At 44.3% G+C, this 19,599-nt stretch overlaps 1 protein-coding gene across 2 annotated transcripts in view; it reads left to right on the forward strand.

Annotated features, from left to right (window-relative positions):
- PRKAR1B (protein kinase cAMP-dependent type I regulatory subunit beta) overlaps window positions 1-19,599 on the forward strand; it is a 679,190-nt gene that overhangs the window by 443,021 nt on the left and 216,570 nt on the right. For both annotated transcript variants that reach the window (XM_085629322.1, XM_085629323.1), the window contains exon 7: window positions 5,298-5,456. In XM_085629322.1, coding sequence (XP_085485448.1) covers window positions 5,298-5,456 — 159 coding nt within the window. The remainder of the gene's footprint in view (window positions 1-5,297; window positions 5,457-19,599) is intronic.

The following is a 19,599-nucleotide window of genomic DNA, read 5'->3' on the forward strand; positions in this document are numbered from 1 at the left end:
TTTCCACTTTTTAGCCACGCCCCCGAATCTGAAACCACCGCTGCGTTTCTCCGAGGCATTTCTGCTTCGCCTCGGAGAAAGGCAGTGGTGTGCTTGTTTAATAGTGAAACTTTAAACCTTCGGTACATTCAAACACTGCTGAAGCATCGATATGTATTTCTTCCGCGTTCCTGTTTCTTTCTTTCTCCCCCCTTTCTAATGCCCCCCTTCATTCCTTTGGCCCCCAGCACGATGAATTCTGGGTCTTGCAGTACACATTCTACAGTGTGTTGCCCTCGTTTCACTCTGTGCACCATACATCTCCGTGAAGGTGGCAGTTGTATTCTGGGCCCGATTGGTACTAGCTTACAGAAGAGCTGGCACATTTCGATTTAATATAGGAGCGTATTACTCCTGGACAGAGAAATCCGAGTGTCTTACGTTTTGGCGGCGAGCCCGGTAAACTCGTCCGTCGTGTATCCTTTCAATAAGAAGCACACACACAAGCAGCCTGGTGGCCATACCTTGAACGTTTGTTTTCAGGCCTCTGGTGAAACGGCTCACATAGAAAGGTACGTGATGTATTTGTTTGCAGCTCCTCCTTGCCTTCGTTATAAAGAGATGCTTGAGTGGAGCCGTGTGTCTTTTTGCTTGTTTCAATTTTGTTGGAAAGGAATTTCACTGTGCAAGGGCTGCATGCGAGTGTCTGTGTGGACCCTGGTTCTCTGGTGTGTTTGCTTCCCCAACTACCTTCGGTGGCTGTAGTCGCGCTCGGCCCCCCCTAAACCCTGGGTGTGCTCGCCGAGCAGATTTATGGCACCGACTTGGGTTTCCAGGCTGTCACCTGAAGAGGCAAAGCAGTCACCATTAGTGTGAAGGCAGCCGCTGCTGAGTACGGTGGGATGGGTGCATGGTGTGGAGAAGCCGGTGACCCTGCCCTACATGCCTCCTCACCACCGTCTATACTCTATGCCCACGTGGTCCGTATAGTGCCCTGGTTGCCCACAACGCTCGTTTTTGTTGTGAGCGGATGGCAATTATATGTTTAGAAGGCCGGTTCCGTGCATACTTTTTCTATTAACAACGTGATGCTTCTTGCCACACACAACCCCACCCCCTTCATACCACCCTACAGAGTTGGCACTCGAAGTGTACATACAGAAAGCTGCCATGCTTGCCCTGTTATTTCTTTGCAGGCACATTCTAGAAATTGGAATTAATCGCCTTCAATTTCGAGATGATGTAATGACGGAATTTCTGTTTCAGACAGGTGAACACTTGTGGAGAATTGCTTTGTGTGTCAGCACGGGCTGCTATATAATGCTTCTTACGCGTAAACATGGATTGCGTATACATGTGTGCACACATTATAGTTTACTCTGTTATCTTGCCTTTAAAATTGTTCTATTAATACATATCATATTTTACACACCACCAGGATATGACGCCCGACGAACCTGCGTGAGTTTACAAACTAAACATTCAGTTTTAATAACAACAGAATTTGCACAGAGCTGCGTGGATCTCCGATATTAATAACACACCGTATCCTGGGAAAGTGCGATATTGTGCGGGCAACAAACATCAACTGGTTCACCCCCAAGAGGGGGGGCACATATTGTAATAACCCCCCACCCTTTCTAGGACAGCTGTCTCTCGTACTCTCACCCTTCACATATGACATGGGAATGTTATACAAACTTTGCATTGCTGAGAAGTGTTGGGGCACATTCCTTTCTTCTAGGTTTATGCTTCTGTTCATAGGTTTCAGCAAAGACGTAGCTTAAGCCTTTATGACACAATGTGTGTCCTTGCACAAAACGTCATGTCAGACCCATTTGCACCATTCATCTGCTTCTTACTAGTTGGGTTCCCAGAGCAGTAAACACATCTTTTCATCGCATGGCAGCTCTCTGACACAAACTTCCCTTCACCACACTTCTCTCCGGCACAGACTTCCATTGACCACACTTCTCCGGCACAGGCTTCCCTTGACCACACTTCTCTCCGACATAGGCTTCCCTTGACCACACTTCTCTCCGGCACAGGCTTGCCTTGACCACACTTCTCTCCGACACAGGCTTCCCTTGACCACACTTGTCTCCGGCACAGACTTCCCTTGACCACACTTCTCTCTGACACAGGCTTCCCTTGACCACACTTCTCTCCGCCACAGACATCCCTTGACCACACTTCTCTCCGGCACAGAAGACTTCCCTTGACCACACTTCTCTCCGACACAGACTTCCCTTGACCGCACTTCTCTCCGGCAGACTTCCTTTGAACACACTTCTCTCCGGCACAGGCTTCCCTTGACCACACTTCTCGCCGACACAGGCTTCCCTTGACCACACTTCTCTCCGGCACAGAAGACTTCTCTTGACCACACTTCTCTCCGACACAGACTTCCCTTGACCACACTTCTCTCCGGCAGACTTCCTTTGAACACACTTCTCTCCGGCACAGGCTTCCCTTGACCACACTTCTCTCCGACACAGGCTTCCCTTTACCACACTTCTCTCCAGCACAGGCTTCCCTTAACCACACTTCTTTCCGCCACAGACTTCCCTTGACCACACTTCTCTACGGCACAGAAGACTTCCCTTGACCACACTTCTCTCCGACACAGAATTCCCTTGACCACACTCCTCTCTGGCAGACTTCCTTTGAACACACTTCTCTCCGGCACAGGCTTCCCTTGACCACTCTTCTCTCCGACACAGGCTTCCCTTGACCACACTTCTCTCCGGCAGACTTCCCTTGACCACACTTCTCTCTGACACAGGCTTCCCTTGACCACACTTCTCTCCGGCAGACTTCCCTTGACCACACTTCTCTCCGGCACAGAAGACTTCCCTTGACCACACTTCTCTCCGGCACAGGCTTCCCTTGACCACATTTCTCTCCGACACAGGCTTTCCTTGGCCACACTTCTCTCCGGCAGACTTCCCTTGACCACACTTCTCTCCAGCACAGACTTCCCTTGACCACACTTCTCTCCGGCACAGACTTCCCTTGACCACACTTCTCTCCGGCACAGACTTTCCTTGACCACACTTCTCTCCGACACAGACTTCCCTTGACCACACTTCTCTCCGGCACAGGCTTCCCTTGACCAAACTTCTCTCCGGCAGACTTCCCTTGACCACACTTCTCTCCGGCACAGACTTCCCTTGACCACACTTCTCTCCGGCAGACTTCCCTTGACCGCACTTCTCTCGGCACAGACTTCCCTTCACCACACTTCTCTCCGACACAGAAGACTGCCCTTGACCACACTTCTCTCCGGCACAGACTTCCCTTGACAACACTTCTCTCCGGCACAGACTTCCCTTGACAACACTTCTCTCCGACACAGACTTCCCTTGACAACACTTCTCTCCGACACAGACTTCCCTTGACCACACTTCTCTCGGCACAGACTTCCCTTGACCACACTTCTCTCCGGCACAGAAGACTGCCCTTGACCACACTTCTCTCCAGCACAGACTTCCCTTGACCACACTTCTCTCCGACACAGACTTCCCTTGACCACACTTCTCTCTGGCACTGACTTCCCTTGACCACACTTCTCTCTGGCACAGACTTCCCTTGACCACACTTTGCAATGAAGTGCTGGTCATTCTCTGCGCAGTCTATTTAGAGCCGTAAAAACAAGGAAGCCCTATGTCTCGAGCATGTCTCAGCATTCCATATCACAAGATAACATTACAGCTGTACATTCTGTTTTGAATTCATAAGACTACTTTTAAGCAGGAACTGCTGTCGTTCCACAGCACCGGAGAGCGCAGGAACCGTGCAGTCCACTTACAAAACCAATCTCAAGACAAAAAGGCCGGTATTGCTGTTCCAGCAGCCATGTCACTGAAATCATGTCACATCATGAAACATATGAAATGCATGTAACTGGGTCCAGGGGCTATATGTGTAACACGGAGGCCAATAGTTCTACAGCCATTAACCTCAGGACGGTTCAGCCACATAATTCCTCTACATAAATACACTACACAATCTCACCCACACTATTCCATAACTAACAATTCCAAAGCAATCCGCATAATTTCACTCCACGCCACAAACATCCACTCCACTACAAACATAACACACAGGTAAAAGACATTATCATTTACAATACCAATAGTTCAAACTCGTAAAAGCGAGACCTATTGCATTGCAAATGCTTGTTTAACTCCCTCCCTGTTATGCGAAAGCCTATTGTATACAATCCGAAATAATTAATGTGAGCCCGTTTATTAGTTTTTATTGGTTGGTGATATTGCCACTCTCATATGCTTGCTTACATATCCAATGACTTACCTTCCTCTTCTTCTGTTTGACCCTCCCCTGGAGCATACCCTGTTTACCTCCATTTTGATTGGTTGACTTTTAATCTTCGACTGCTCACATTCAGGGAGCTCTTTCTTTTTCTTTCAGAACACCATAAGAGTGCACATTTCTTACCCTTCTCCCCCATGTGCTCCTTCTCCCTCACCACCCTCCTCTACTGTGCGTTTAATGTTGCTTTCTCATCCCTGCCACATACGTGTGTCTGGTTTTCCCACCCCTCGCTGCCTTTTTGAACTCTTTTTGTTGTCCTCCTGTTGGCCCACCCTTAAGTACTTTATCATTGCTCCTTCGCTCACTCTCCACTTTGTTCTCTTTTTCAAAAATACTCCTTCACACACTCACTCCTCTGTTGGTCCCTGAACTCCTCGTAGTCCGTAACTTTTTTTATTATTATTATTATTTTTTTAAGGGCCAAATAATTGCCATTTTATGCCAGGCTGCTCTGCAGGGTGTGATGATGCATGTGCATGCCTTGGGAATGATACAACTACATCAGTGTTTTTGTTTTTTCCTTATTGTGGGCGAAAAAGGCCAGACCAATTGGCTTTGCCAATGCTTCTTGAAATATGCAGGAGGTCCGTTTTGTTTCAAAAACGCAATTCCGATAGGCAGCAAATCGTTCGCATTTGATTGTCCTCATAAAGTTGTGACAGTTCAGTCAACCCAGCGAGCATTTACCTGTAGAAGAAAAACCTGCCACCCTAAGTCAAAGCCGCCGCCAAATGGAGGCTAAATCTATCCTTTGTGCAGAAGTAACACGGCTTGAAATCCTACCCCAGAGAGGGAAGTCTTCTTTTGTCTGCGAGTTCGGAAGCTGCTGGAGGCTGTAGTGTTGCTTTAATTCTTTTCAGCAAATGATTCTGGTCAAAGAAGAAGTATTCAGGGCTTTAAGGTCACGAATGCGGGATGTAAAAGTAAACATGAAAGATACTGCAGCAAGCACACATTTCTTTTCATTTCTTGTTGTGTAGGTGTATGTGAACGACAACTGGGTAACCAGCATCGGAGAAGGAGGCAGCTTTGGGGAGCTCGCATTAATCTATGGCACTCCAAGAGCAGCCACCGTGAAAGCCAAGACAGACCTCAAACTGTGGGGTATAGACCGAGACAGCTACAGACGCATTCTAATGGTGAGTCTCCAGTTTCAGGGCTTGTTTTGTTTAGTACCTTTTACAGCAACATGAGAGGTCATGGAACAACCACGTCAAAATGGAGATGTGTAGTTTAACGTTTCAAAGAGTTCGAGTTACTCAAATAAAGTGGTGTGGCTTTTATGCCTTTATTGTAGGCATTGGGAATGTTTACAGTTTGCCAAAGAATATCATTGCCTTTTCCCACAGGGAATAAACATACATAACGTCATCTGCTTCTCTTTTCTTTCTTTTTTTTATTCGGTGTTTTGTATGGTGCCATTTTGGCTTTGGGCTTATAAAGCTTTTGATTTTCCCCAATTGTGAACGCTTATACCTAATTATACGATTTAAAATGCATTAAGGACGACCTTTGAATAAATTTCAAAGTAGTTTATTTATACAAGGAGCATTATGTGGAGTCATTAATAGCGTTTTGACTGTTTTATAGAAAGGAGAGAAAGCCAGGGTTGGGCATTAGGATCATGAACCAAATAGGAAAAGCGTCTTGTGGAGGTACTGGAAACAAACCACAATACTGGATGCCAACCGATGGTTTGCTTGAATATAAACAAAGGCAAAACCGGGTAGAGTACATATTTGTAAGGGATACTTCTCCCCACATCGACTTCAACTTCCGCAATTATGTCCAGTGCCGTACATGTTTTAGCAGGTGTGCACCCAGCTGACTTGAGGCGGCCATCTTGTAAGATTTAGGTGTAAATTTAATGGAGGCATTCTGATCTCAAAGGGAGCATTGTTGAGAGTCACTGTTCATATGGAGGATTTAGCATCATTAGAAGCTTCACTTCAGCAAATATTCTCAAAAGAGATGTGTTATCAGAGAAATATCTATGACTATCACACTGGGAATTGCACTAATGGTGTGCGATTAACATTTTCTGCTTATAACTGAAAGGCCACTGGCAATATTTGACAAAGAAGGTTAACATTGACAATAGGTGCACTGTAACATTTCTCTACAGAATACATTAGAGGGGCTTTGTAGCATATTGAAGGACCCTGAAACTCTCTTAACTGGTAAGAAACCATGTTGTAATTTGTTAGAGAGGGGCTGGTATAATTTTAAGTGGTCGAAAATAAAATTGAAGATTATAGGGTGGCAGTGCCATAAGACTGGAAACAGAAGGTATGCAGTTCCTAGCATAAACGCAAGGTGTGACAGAATAACAAGTGAATCGCACAGTGGTGACAGAAAACTATAGTGAGAAGCAGGAGTAAAGGTTACTCCTTATTTGGAAAAGAAGACCCTCACACACCCAACAAGCGGGTGTCTTGCTTCATCACCGGGTCTTTGCTCCTTATCGGGCCGGCAAGTGCAATGCCCGATCAGGCACCTAATAGGGCCTTCCTAGCGGAGATCTTTTATTCCAACGCCGGTGAGTGATGTGTGTGTGGGGTTGAAGAAACAGTATTAAGACATATGTGAGTGTAGGTGCAAATGGAGTTAAAGTGATTAAAACAGGGGTAGGTGATCCACTAAATAATTTTAATGCAGTGTGGTCACCATCCTGGTTAAAAGATATATACAGTCTGCACATGTGACACCAATAGTTAAGTGAGTGTATGTGCTGACGTAATCAAGAGGTCAACATGTTTCTTGCCTTTGTATATAATAAATGGCAATTCATCAGGACCAGGGAATAAATGCGGCTACCTACACCTCTTTGGTGGTGCCCAATGTCTATAAGAGACTGAGTAGTGAGCACGCATACAGCACCCTAAAAAAGTGTGGTACCGTAGTTAAAAAGCACACCTGCAGGGAGAGAAAATAACAACAAAACAAGCATAAACAACAAATAATGTTAAAACAACATATGCATTGCAGCTGCGGTTACTCAAGACAAATGGTGGTGTCAAGCCAACCGTGGCATGCAAAGATGGTGAGCAATGTATGGAGGACTTATAAGCAAGTATATGAAGGAGGCACAATATCCAATCACTGATGCCAGAACCCATCATATATTTAAATAAATAAATCAGATTATGATAGATACTTCATCCAAAGGAACTCACCCTCCTTGGTTGTGCTGTATATGAGGCTGGGAGGAGTACACACTAAATTATAGTGTCCTAGGGTGAGGGAAAACAGACAAAATCAAAAGAAACAATTACAGGTGTTAGAGCAATTGTATCCAACATCATTGGGAGTAGTCCGTGAGGCAGAAATCCCAGTGCCACTCCAAGCTTGACTACTCGAATAACACATGGCAATTGACTTCGTGGTGACCGCTATGACACCATCAGGGGGAGCTATAAAGATGAGGCTGCCAAATTGACGAGTGTGAAGAGAGGAGGAATAGTAAAACCTCTCATTAAACAAGTCAGTTCCCAACCTTGTGCGTGCTATAATGAATGAGAAAGCCAGTGACCGAGGGAACACGAGGACGTGGGTCTGATCATGGATTACAGCGTTGTGCGCTAATTGTAAAGTATATCCGCTCGCAGAAACCATCCAAAATAGGAAGAAAAAGTGGAAGCGTGGCCGTGCAAGACGACGCTCTCAAGGTCAATGGTTAAGTACTCACAGTTCTGTTTACTCGTTAACCGCCGTCCACCTAGTGATGCGCCAGCCGCAGTAGACTGGTGGCGTCTGAACGCGCCTTGTCCGTATAAAGACCCCCACCGGCACGCTCACGCGAGAAGCACGAGTCAGATGGAAGCGTGCTGACGCCGGGTTAGCTAGACCGCTAACAGAAGCAAAACGTACGGGGCTGTGCGTCCTGCTCGTTGTCATGGCGATATGACGACGCACGACGGCAAACGACCGTCGATAATAGACGGTGCATATCAACATCGGCTGACGTGGCAAAGTGTAGGAGGCACTCAAGTTACGAAACGAACTCCATAGGGGTCAAAGAGGCCCGCTGGGGAATTGAGTAAAGCAGCTGAGGAGTTCATATTAGCAGTACCCCATCAAAACACCAGGATACTCATATTCACTGGCAAAAATGAGGGTTTTATATTATGAGGGTTCATAATAACAGTGCCCCAGCAAACACCAGGAAACTCTTAAGTACTGGTAAAAATAAAAGGTCTTTTTTATTTTTTTATAAGAGTGACAGCCAAGAGGAAGTAGTAACTCAAGGAAAGGAAACTGGTGAAATCAGGTCAGCATACTCCACGGAATGTCCTCATTAAGGCCCGTAGTGTCAGCGGATAACCTCAGGACCCAACGTTGTTCAAGTCTGAAGAGGCTTCTCTTTGACATTTGAGGGTGTGATTCAAGGACAATCCATTTAAAAGAATTTGGAGGATGACGTTCAAGATGATAATGGGTAGTCATTTTAGTGTTTGTTTTTGCGCATCGGAAGCTACTCTTATGTTCTAACATACGAGTCTTCACTGGGCGAGTCGTCATGCCTATATAGGGAAGGCCACATAGGCATTGCATCATGTAAACACAGTTCGAAGAGTTACAGTTTGTGTGTTTAGATATGTTCCATGTAAGACCGTTGGGCAATGTCACTTCCTTGCTGGTGAGAGTTTGGGCACACATGGAGCACGACCCACAGGGATAGTGCCCTTTGACTGGGGGAAGATCCCATAGCATTCTTTGCGAGCTGTGGATAGGTTTCTTAGGTCTAGTGTGGATCAATAGATCCTTAAGGTTGCTCGTGCGCTTAAATGCAAATCTGGGTGTCTGTAAATCCAAATCGCCGGTGTTGAGGATACCCCAATGTTTTTTGATGATGGATTTTATCCTATTGGAGTCCGGGGTGAAGGTCGTGACACATGTGATGCACTTATCAGGAGCCTTGACGTAAATATATGATGGGTTCTGGCATCAGTGATTGGATATTGTGCCTCCTTCATATACTTGCTTATAAGTCCTCCATACATTGCTCACCATCTTTGCATGCCACGGTTGGCTTGACACCACCATTTGTCTTGAGTAACCGCAGCTGCAATGCATATGTTGTTTTAACATTATTTGTTGTTTATGCTTGTTTTGTTGTTATTTTCTCTCCCTGCAGGTGTGCTTTTTAACTACGGTACCACACTTTTTTAGGGTGCTGTATGCGTGCTCACTACTCAGTCTCTTATAGACATTGGGCACCACCAAAGAGGTGTAGGTAGCCGCATTTATTCCCTGGTCCTGATGAATTGCCATTTATTATATACAAATGCAAGAAACATGTTGACCTCTTGATTACGTCAGCACATACACTCACTTAACTATTGGTGTCACATGTGCAGACTGTATATATCTTTTAACCAGGATGGTGACCACACTGCATTAAAATTATTTAGTGGATCACCTACCCCTGTTTTAATCACTTTAACTCCATTTGCACCTACACTCACATATGTCTTAATACTGTTTCTTCAACCCCACACACACATCACTCACCGGCGTTGGAATAAAAGATCTCCGCTAGGAAGGCCCTATTAGGTGCCTGATCGGGCATTGCACTTGCCGGCCCGATAAGGAGCAAAGACCCGGTGATGAAGCAAGACACCCGCTTGTTGGGTGTGTGAGGGTCTTCTTTTCCAAATAAGGAGTAACCTTTACTCCTGCTTCTCACTATAGTTTTCTGTCACCACTGTGCGATTCACTTGTTATTCTGTCACACCTTGCGTTTATGCTAGGAACTGCATACCTTCTGTTTCCACTATTGCTAGGGCATGTATTTTGGACCTTGATAGCGATAAAGTTTATTGTTATTCTTTCAAGCCCTCTTCTCCCTCTATTTGTTTAATAGTGCCATAAGACTGCCATGACCTGAGCTCACTTGAAGTAGCCAAACCCTGTGCAAACCACACTCAAAAGCTTAATTTCCTTATTCAAACACACATAGAGGAGTAGAGAGTGGTGAAAAATTTGTGGTGGCAGGTGCTTGGTGTGAAAATACTGCCCTCACTCACAATTTCAGGGAATGACGTTATTTTAACAATTGGTATATGAAAGGTCCTGACGAATGCCGGTATGACCCTATATTCCGGGCACAATTACAAAGGCAGAAACATGTCGACATATTGACAGTAAGGAGGGGTGTGTAGGAGTTCATTACTCTCTTCCTGTCATCACCATCCTTCACGTTTTTAATCCTGGCCGGAGGGTCCAGGAATAAACTTACACACAGAGACACACCCGAGCTAGTTTTAATCTTCACTGCCCTTTTTATTTTGGTGATCCCAATATATTTTGACTTATTATTTCTCAATATTTTATATGTTATGTCTTGTCTTCCCCACCCTATTGCTCCACCCCAGGCGTTGGTCTGCTCTAGGGTGTACTGAAGCAGCCCTTATGATGAAGTATGTCACAGTTTTGTGAGTGAGGGCAGTATTTTCACACCAAGCATGTGCCACCAAAAATTTCTCACCACTCTCTACTATTCTATGCGTGTTTCAGTTTGTGGACAGGGGGGCCGGAGTAGAGGGGTTAGCCTCTCACCCCTTCTCTTTGTGTAATACATAATTTTCTCTTATGCCTGGAAATCCAGAATTCAGAAGTCACACCTAAGTGAGAAGCCAGACATGACAACTAGCAGAATGGTTTTGTGTATGGAGCCTTCCATAGTTTAAAAAATCAGGAAGAACTGTTCTGAGCAGTGCCAAAAATGCAAAAATCCTTGTCTCATTTTGAGAGCTAGGGGAGACAGTGTTTCTTGATGACTGAACTGCTTCAATGGGGAAAAGCAATCAGGTGTTTGTAACAGTGATGAAAATGACGTTGAACTAACTTCCTGATTTAGAGTGGCTAGTCCAAAATTTCAAGCTCCACCATTCAAGACTGGCATGTAAACCATGTTGACCTTCCCCAGAAACCCCTCCCACCATTTTACATAATGATAATAAAAATGTACGCCTATTACAGTAGTATGCTTTTGTGGTACCCACATATCGTGATGACATTACTACCATTCCGAACAGGCTTGCTGAAAGTTCCATGACAGTGATTTTTCAATTTAGGCTGGACCGAGATGTAGCCATCAGCTGTTCCAGGGCACAGCCGCTCCCAAGTGAAAGTAAAGTAAAATAGGCCTGTCACTATTTCCTGTGCTGCTAATCCTATGCAAGACTACTATATAAACTGCAGTACTTTTGTACGTAAAATCCTCAAAATGTCCCTGAAGTGCTGGGACGGAACTTGATGCATCTATGGGACATTTCTAATGTCACTACCGCAGATGTCTTCTGTGGGTTTTTCCCCAAAAAATTTCACATGGACATGGCCACACAAGCTGTGGAGAGGAAGGGATCCTTTCTGGACTCTTTGCTGTAACTGTTTTTGGCTCAGTGTTTCTCTATTTTGAGCTGACGCCCACTCCATAAAATGAAAGTATACCAGCATTCCACATGGTTCCCCCCTCCCACTACCCCAACAACACCTGGGTAACATCAACAATGGGCAAACTACAAAATATTGTTCTTCTGGAATAACCACAACATCCTAGAAGAAGCCCGGATTGTAATACGTTACTAAATTGATTTATTCACCCATGTCCTCTGCATCTTGAGGGGGGACTGTCCCCTGGAACACATTTGTAAGCTGGTCATATTCATTTCGGCAAATGAGAAAACATTGTTCTCAGCTTATTTTATCTTCAGACGGGCCCCATAGGGTGTCGGGGTAGACAACTTGGATGCTCTCTTGTTGGTGCAGCCTGTTGTCTGTGGTCCAGTCTCTCCTGTCCTGAATGTTGCTGGTGGAGGCACAAAAAAAGACCCAATGATGATGATGTCAACCATGACTACTCGGATGGTAAAACACACAATGGCGGAAAATGGCTGTTGAGGGTCCCACAGATTTTTAATCAAGATCTCTCTAGGCCATATGCCCCACTCCACTTTAGATTTTTTGCTATATAACTGGAAGCTGAGTGGGACTACAGAACGCTTCTACTTTCCTCCCTTGATAAATTTTTTGGATAAGCTGCACATAAAAGGTGTCATCACTAATGTTGAGATTGTCATTCAGAAAGATGGCCAGTATGTCTGACAATTTCAAAACCTTTCAGCAACTGATGAGTGAGAAGACCGTGCATTTCTTTCTTGTAACAGTGCATCCCTGCAGGACTCCAACTTTGGGATAGAGCAGAGACACTGTACAATCACAAAAGAACATGAATCCTCCTGTTGATATGTTGGTTGGTCCGATGCAGGGGGTTATTGAATCATTTGGGATCAAGGAGAAGGCACCACGGGAGTAGCACGCCCAACCTACTTTCAGGTGGCCTTAAACCTGCCCTTAAGAGGCACTCAAATCACCATCCATGACTGCAGGACAATTCTGGTGCCACTGCAGAATGAGAAACAATGCAAGGTCTTACTGAGATGGGCGACCAGAAGAAAACATTTAGGCAGGTAGATACATTTCTCCCTGGATGTAAGCTCAGCCACTGCCTTGAATAGAAGAGCAATCCAGGCATCAATAGAAGACGTGGTATGGTAGAGATCCCAGGCTTCTGCCCGTGACATTGTCTCACACTTTACACAAACAGATTGTCACTATTCTCTCTAGAGAGTCTCAAATCTAGAGCGAGGTCCGATGGCACTCTAAGAAGTGACATTGTGGTATGATGTGCTGTTTTCTTCTCTGCTTCATTTGTTCAACGTCATTTGGCCTGTTTCTGGTCTTGATTGGTCTTAATTGGTTGGGAGCTCCTCAAGTTGAGAAACCCTCATTAGCCATGCATTTCCATGAGGAGATTGTTGTTATTCATGTATGTTCCTATGGAGTCTTATTTAAATCTGTATCCCCATTGTCCAGCTAAGGTGTCTATGTTTAGTAGTGCTTTCTTGAGTTGTGAATGTCACTTTTTAAATTCCCACTAACAGCCAGCAGCGGCCCGTACATACGTGCTGAGGGGCCATGCCCTCCCACCTTTTTCCAGGCAAAAAGAGTGTCTGTCAGGCTGAACAAAGATCAGCCTGACAGACACTCTTCTGGTTCAGGTTAGGCAACCAGGAGCAAGACATGCTCAAAATGCTCATGCTCCTGGCTACCGAGATGAACTTTGCCAGGCTGAGGATTTCACAGCCCTGTGGCCGTGACCTCGTCAGCATGGCAAAAGTGCCCCCCCCCCCCGTGACAAGGGTGGAGCAGCACCGATTACCTCGGACCTGGGTGCTTCATTTCTAAGCCATGAAGCGTCACAAAGTGGGGTGGGGTCAGCAGTCTCACTGACTCCATCCCACTCTGGGATGAGACTGGGACATCCGAGGCTTGGGACTGCTGCCTTCCCTCATTGGCTGAGCTCAAAGGCAGCAGTCCCAATCCTATTTGGACCTCCTAGACTTCCTTGTCACAGAGCTGCTGTGAGGTAAGTTTTATGTGTTTTTTTTGTTTGGTGCATGCATGTACATATGAATGTATGTGTATTTGTTAATGAGTTTGTGAGTGTGTATGTGTGTCTGTGTGTGGATGTGTGAGAATGAATGGGTGTGAGTGAGGTGTATGTGTGCATGTGTGTCCCAACCCCACCCTGGTAAAAAAAAAACCTGGCAGCCACTGCTAAGGGCCTCATTCCGAGTTGCCCGTTATCTCTGCAGAGAGTTACCAGGCCTGAATTTAACAGTAGTGGCCAGTATCTCCCCTTGAGATAAAGGGAATTTCAAGTTTTTCCCCTTAATGGGAAATATATACATAATACAGGGTCCAATTACACATGTTTCCCCTTCCCGGGTAAACAACAAGCCCAACTCTGCAAACATATACCACCTTCTGTAGAGCTGGTGGTAAATGTAGTGGTGGATTTTTTTCTCAACCATATTGTGTTGTCTGGGGGCAGGGGGAGCAGATGGGTTGAAATCCTTTCATCAGAATCCAGTCGGCTGTGGAGAGCTTTTTCCCCACAGGAACACCGGAAAACTTGAATGGTATCCCCTCTGGCAATACCGTTCAAGGAAATTAATAACAAGGGCATCTGCAACTGCTTCCAAGCATTTATCCTTACAGACACAAAATGTTCTGTGCCTTCTGATGCATGATGTTCAGCAGTAAAACTCTGTAAATAAGTTTTGGTTCAGTAGCACATTATCGTGGTAAAGTACATCGTTGTACTTGGTCGGAAGGGCTCCGAATCGGAATTGCCTAAACCGATTCGAAGCCTATGTTTCCGACCGAATCGTACCCCGTTCCGAAAGACCAAGTATGTTGCGAGGATCTCACCAGTGTCGACCGCATTGTTTCCGAACCCTAACCGGTCAGTCCAACTCGTTCAGAGCCGAATCGTGCCACGCAATGTACCCAGCTTTCGAACGGGTTAGTACGGTACACTATTCGGACAGTCGTATCGACTTGGTCTCAGCAAGATAAAATGGCTGTCGGAATCGGACTTCAGGAGGCCATAGCTGGCCCCCCTTCACCCGCGGCCCTACGGCTCGGTCGCGGGGAGGGTGCTCAGGGGTCCCCCTGATCCAAGCATGCACAGTGTGGCGGTCACCAGGGGGTGCCCTCCACAGGGTGTACACTTTTTCCCAACCACCCCTTTTTGCTATGGGAGCCTGTGTACGCGATCGGTGTACAGGCTTCCATAGAGTTCATTGGGAGTTTGAGCAAACCGAGTCCATCAGCATACAGATGCATCGTAGTCGTTCGGTGGGACTATCACAGCACAATTCGCTAGGAAAGCCTTCCGAGTCGTACGGAGGGCTTTCCTAGCGAGATCGGAATCGGGCCCTTAATGTTAAAAATATTGTTTAACACAACATTTTGTTCCAGTACTGATAAGGCAAATGACAAAAATACCGGAACAAATATCATGAATAGTATTATTGTCCAAAACCATTCAAAAATATTGATTTTCTAATTTATGAAATGTAGTAAATGTAAATTAGTATTATATAGAACACTAATATAATATAAAGTAAATAGAATATACAAAATACATACACAAATTAAAATAACAACATTAACAATATAAAGAATTCATAAATCAAATATATTAAATAATTTGGCCACTATTAAAAAAATTAGAAAATAAAACCCCCAAAAACACATTTACTAAAAATACTATACATAATTAAACATAAATAAAAAAATAAAAAATGTAAAGTAAAAAAAAAAAAATGAATGTTAATATAAGTTTTATTTCGCCAATATTAGGAAAAGTGTTAGACTCCGAAAATATAAGATACACTATTGCCCCTCCAGTAAATGGAACAATAGGGAAAGTGTTGTACGTTGGAGGGGGTTACATTTACTATTTCCACTCCGATCTAAACAACAGTAGGGAAAGTGATGGGCTATGAACGGGTTAAAAATAATATCCCACCCTCCAGTCTAAGCAACAGTAGGGTAATGTGTTGGACTTCAGATGGGTTTGATTTACTATTCCTACTCCAGTCTTCAGAACAGTACGCAAAGTGTTTGACTTGAAAGGGTTTAAAATTACTATTCCTACTCCTATCTAAGCAACAGTAGGGCAAGCGTCAGACTTCAGAGGATTTAGATTTACTATTCCCACTCCAGCCTAAACAACAGTAGAGAAATTATTTGACCACTGGGGGGTTCGATTTACTGTTCTTACTTCAGTCTATGCAATAATAGGGAAAATGTTGGAATTCAGAGGGGTTAAACTTTCTATTCCCACTCCAGTCTAAACAACAGCAAGGACAATGTTGGACTTGAAAAGGATAACATACCTGAATACAAATTCTACTTAATAATAACATTATTAAATTACAGTATTCAGAAATAAATAAATGTATTTCTCAAAAGTAACAAAAAATCATTTTTTTTATTTATCTTCAATTAAAACATAAAAAATAAAATACATTTAAATTACAAATATCATTTCAGACACAAAATGTCAAAAACCCTATTAAATGCATTATTTTTATTTAAACTAAATAATTAATATAAAAACATTATACATGATTACCAATTAATAAATTACTTATAAATATCAAATATAAAAATTATTATATAGATTCTTCACAATCTGTAACCTAATAAAAATCTCAAAGCATTAGAAAATACCTGTTTAATAAACATATATAAGCTCAAATGCATATTGAAAGAAAACATTGCAACAATTTAACCATGATTAATAAATTAAGTAATTTACATAATTAAATAATATTTATTTCGAAATAATAGCATTAGGTTGAAAGTATTTAATTCAACTTCCTACCCTATTCCCTTACAAACCCAGCAACCTGCAAGTAAAATGTAGATTAAATAAATCAGTATTAAAATATTTACGTTATTAACAATCAATTAAATAATTGAGTTATCAATTAATTTAACAACATTTTTATATTTTGTATAACTTAATCAACTTCCTACCCTATATCTCTCCAAAACTAACAACTCACAGCTAAAATAGCACTTACTATTATTTATAATAAAACGAAATAAAAAATTAAAACATCAATTTGTAATTCAAAATATAAAACGTTAAAAACAAATACATAATTAATAATCAATAAACAAATTGACAATATAAAAATAACAATAAATTAATTATTTCTAATTTAAATAACTTTCCACCCTATCCCCCTACAAACCTAACTCAGTACAACACTAAAAATAGATACTGAATCTCTTTCAGCTTCTAACTACATTTTAGAAAATTGATAACAATGATGCCAACAATACTAACACCTAAAATTAATACATGAACTAAAACACATTAAAATATTTCAAATACGTTATTCTTTACAACTACATTACTGAAAACAATATTATTAACAATAATATTCTTGAAAACGATATTACTTAACAAAAAAAACAATATTCTTTGGAATGATATTCTAGACCAGGATATTTTTGCATCACAGTATTTTTTCCAATATCAATGTATTTGAATATTTTGAACTTGATATTTGGTCCGAACACCTATGTTTTTAGAAAAAAAGAAAGAGTTCCAAGATTTCTGTACTGAGGATGCAATTTATATTGCAGTACTCAACAGTATAGGAAATTGCTTTTCCAGTATCTGAAAGAGTGCTGCACATTATTAGATGATTTCTCAGTTTTCTTCAAACATTCTACAGCTGGCAAGAGAATTACTGATGCTACTGGTTCTCATGAGGACCTTTGTTTCTTATGTTTTTCACTGCAGTAAGAAAAAGGCCTCCTCAGTTAAATCTTCATATGCAGTGGAGCCAATTTTTTTCACCTTGACCGAAAATGTGCAAATACTCTTCAACTTAATTCTCATGCTTCAGTGATAGGGGGAGACACTGCGGAATCCTTTGGCCTTCGGCAGCGGGCGGCGAAACTCTCACCTGGCAACCTGTGGGGGACCTGCGAGGCGGACGCCCTCGCATGCTCACGACGCTGTTGGTGTTTGCTGGCTGCCACACGAAGGGAGCGCCGGACTACGGCTCCCAGGATCCTAGCGGGTACCGCCCCCTCACGCCAGCACTTCCGCGCCCGGAGGCGCTAAAATCAAACGGCTCCCTCGGTGGAGCGGGAGACACTGCGGAATCCTTTGGCCTTCGGCAGCGGGCGGGGAAACTCTCACCTGGCAACCTGTGGGGGACCTGCGAGGCAGACGCCCTCGCATGCTCACGACGCTGTTGGTGTTTGCTGGCTGCCACACGAAGGGAGCGCCGGACTACGGCTCCCAGGATCCTAGCGGGTACCGCCCCCTCACGCCAGCACTTCCGCGCCCGGAGGCGCTAAAATCAAACGGCTCCCTCTGTGGAGCGGGAGACACTGCGAAATCCTTTGGCCTTCGGCAGCGGGCGGCGAAACTCTCACCTGGCAACCTGTGGGGGACCTGCGAGGCGGACGCCCTCGCATGCTCACGACGCTGTTGGTGTTTGCTGGCTGCCACACGAAGGGAGCGCCGGACTACGGCTCCCAGGATCCTAGCGGGTACCGCCCCCTCACGCCAGCACTTCCGCGCCCAGAGGCGCTAAAATCAAACGGCTCCCTCGGTGGAGCGGGAGACACTGCGGAATCCTTTGGCCTTCGGCAGCGGGCGGCGAAACTCTCACCTGGCAACCTGTGGGGGACCTGCGAGGCGGACGCCCTCGCATGCTCACGACGCTGTTGGTGTTTGCTGGCTGCCACACGAAGGGAGCGCCGGACTACGGCTCCCAGGATCCTAGCGGGTACCGCCCTCTCACGCCAGCACTTCCGCGCCCGGAGGCGCTAAAATCAAACAGCTTCCTCCGCATCGCGGGACGCGCGCGGGCGGCGCCGGGCTAAGCCCGGGCAAAGGGGGGGCCCTCTGTGGCCCTCAGAGGACCGGGAGAGGCCGGGTCGGGCCACGTCATTAAGTTGTAAGGCATATACCCGCGACCATCTGGATTGGGTGACCTGCTTATCCCCTGGATTTCAGATATTGTTGTACTGGTTTTATTTTTTTCATTTTGGCTAACCTGTATCACTGTATGTGTTGGTGATATAATATTGTGTTATTGTTTAATTTAAATTTTAGGAATTCCCAGGGTTTTGCTCACCATGGCTAAATCTACGTTGGGAAGTAAATCCCTCCACTGCTTCAACATTAGATAACTACTTAGTTAAAGTAGTTACAAAAATGAATAGCGATAGGTGCAAATCCCTAGGTCAGGGGTCCAACTCAACGACCACCTGCCCTTTATTGGACGATACATCCACCATATCTTCCCCTCCATTTCATGGTGTGAACAGTTCCAATGATAACCACGATTTGGTAACCCCGGACGATCTAGTTCTTGTTGAACAAAAATTGCCAGAAGCTAATAGGGACCCAGTAAATGATGTAAATGAGGTCCCATCAGAGGAATCCCCGGACCTGACTATTCGGAGAGTCCTGAGACCCCGTAAACGTACTCAATTGAAACAGGGAGGTGCACGAAGCATCCACAAAAAAACAGGTCCTGCATCTTTAATCGGGGTTACCTCGGAGGTAGCCTCTCCTAATAATCTAACAACTAAGATTGATTCTGACCAATTAGATTCTTTGGTAGGCTTTTTGGAGGCTAAAATTTTAAAAATAGTTGAACCCCTAGTAACCAAGATTGGCGAACTATCGGCAGAGATTGAAGGTCTACGTAATCTCGTGGCCCTTAGTAACAACTCTTCCGGGAAATCTAGTAGTGTAGCTGGGGGTTCATGTGGAACTGTTGATCCTCATAAGTCCTCAAAGGTAATTTCAAATTGTGCTGAATCCCTGGCTGTTGTACCCACGATCAACGTGAATAATACTTTACCACTAGATAGCTGTTC

The sequence above is a fragment of the Triturus cristatus genome, chromosome 10, assembly GCF_964204655.1.
Source record: "Triturus cristatus chromosome 10, aTriCri1.1, whole genome shotgun sequence".
Taxonomy (NCBI): Eukaryota; Metazoa; Chordata; class Amphibia; order Caudata; family Salamandridae; genus Triturus; species Triturus cristatus.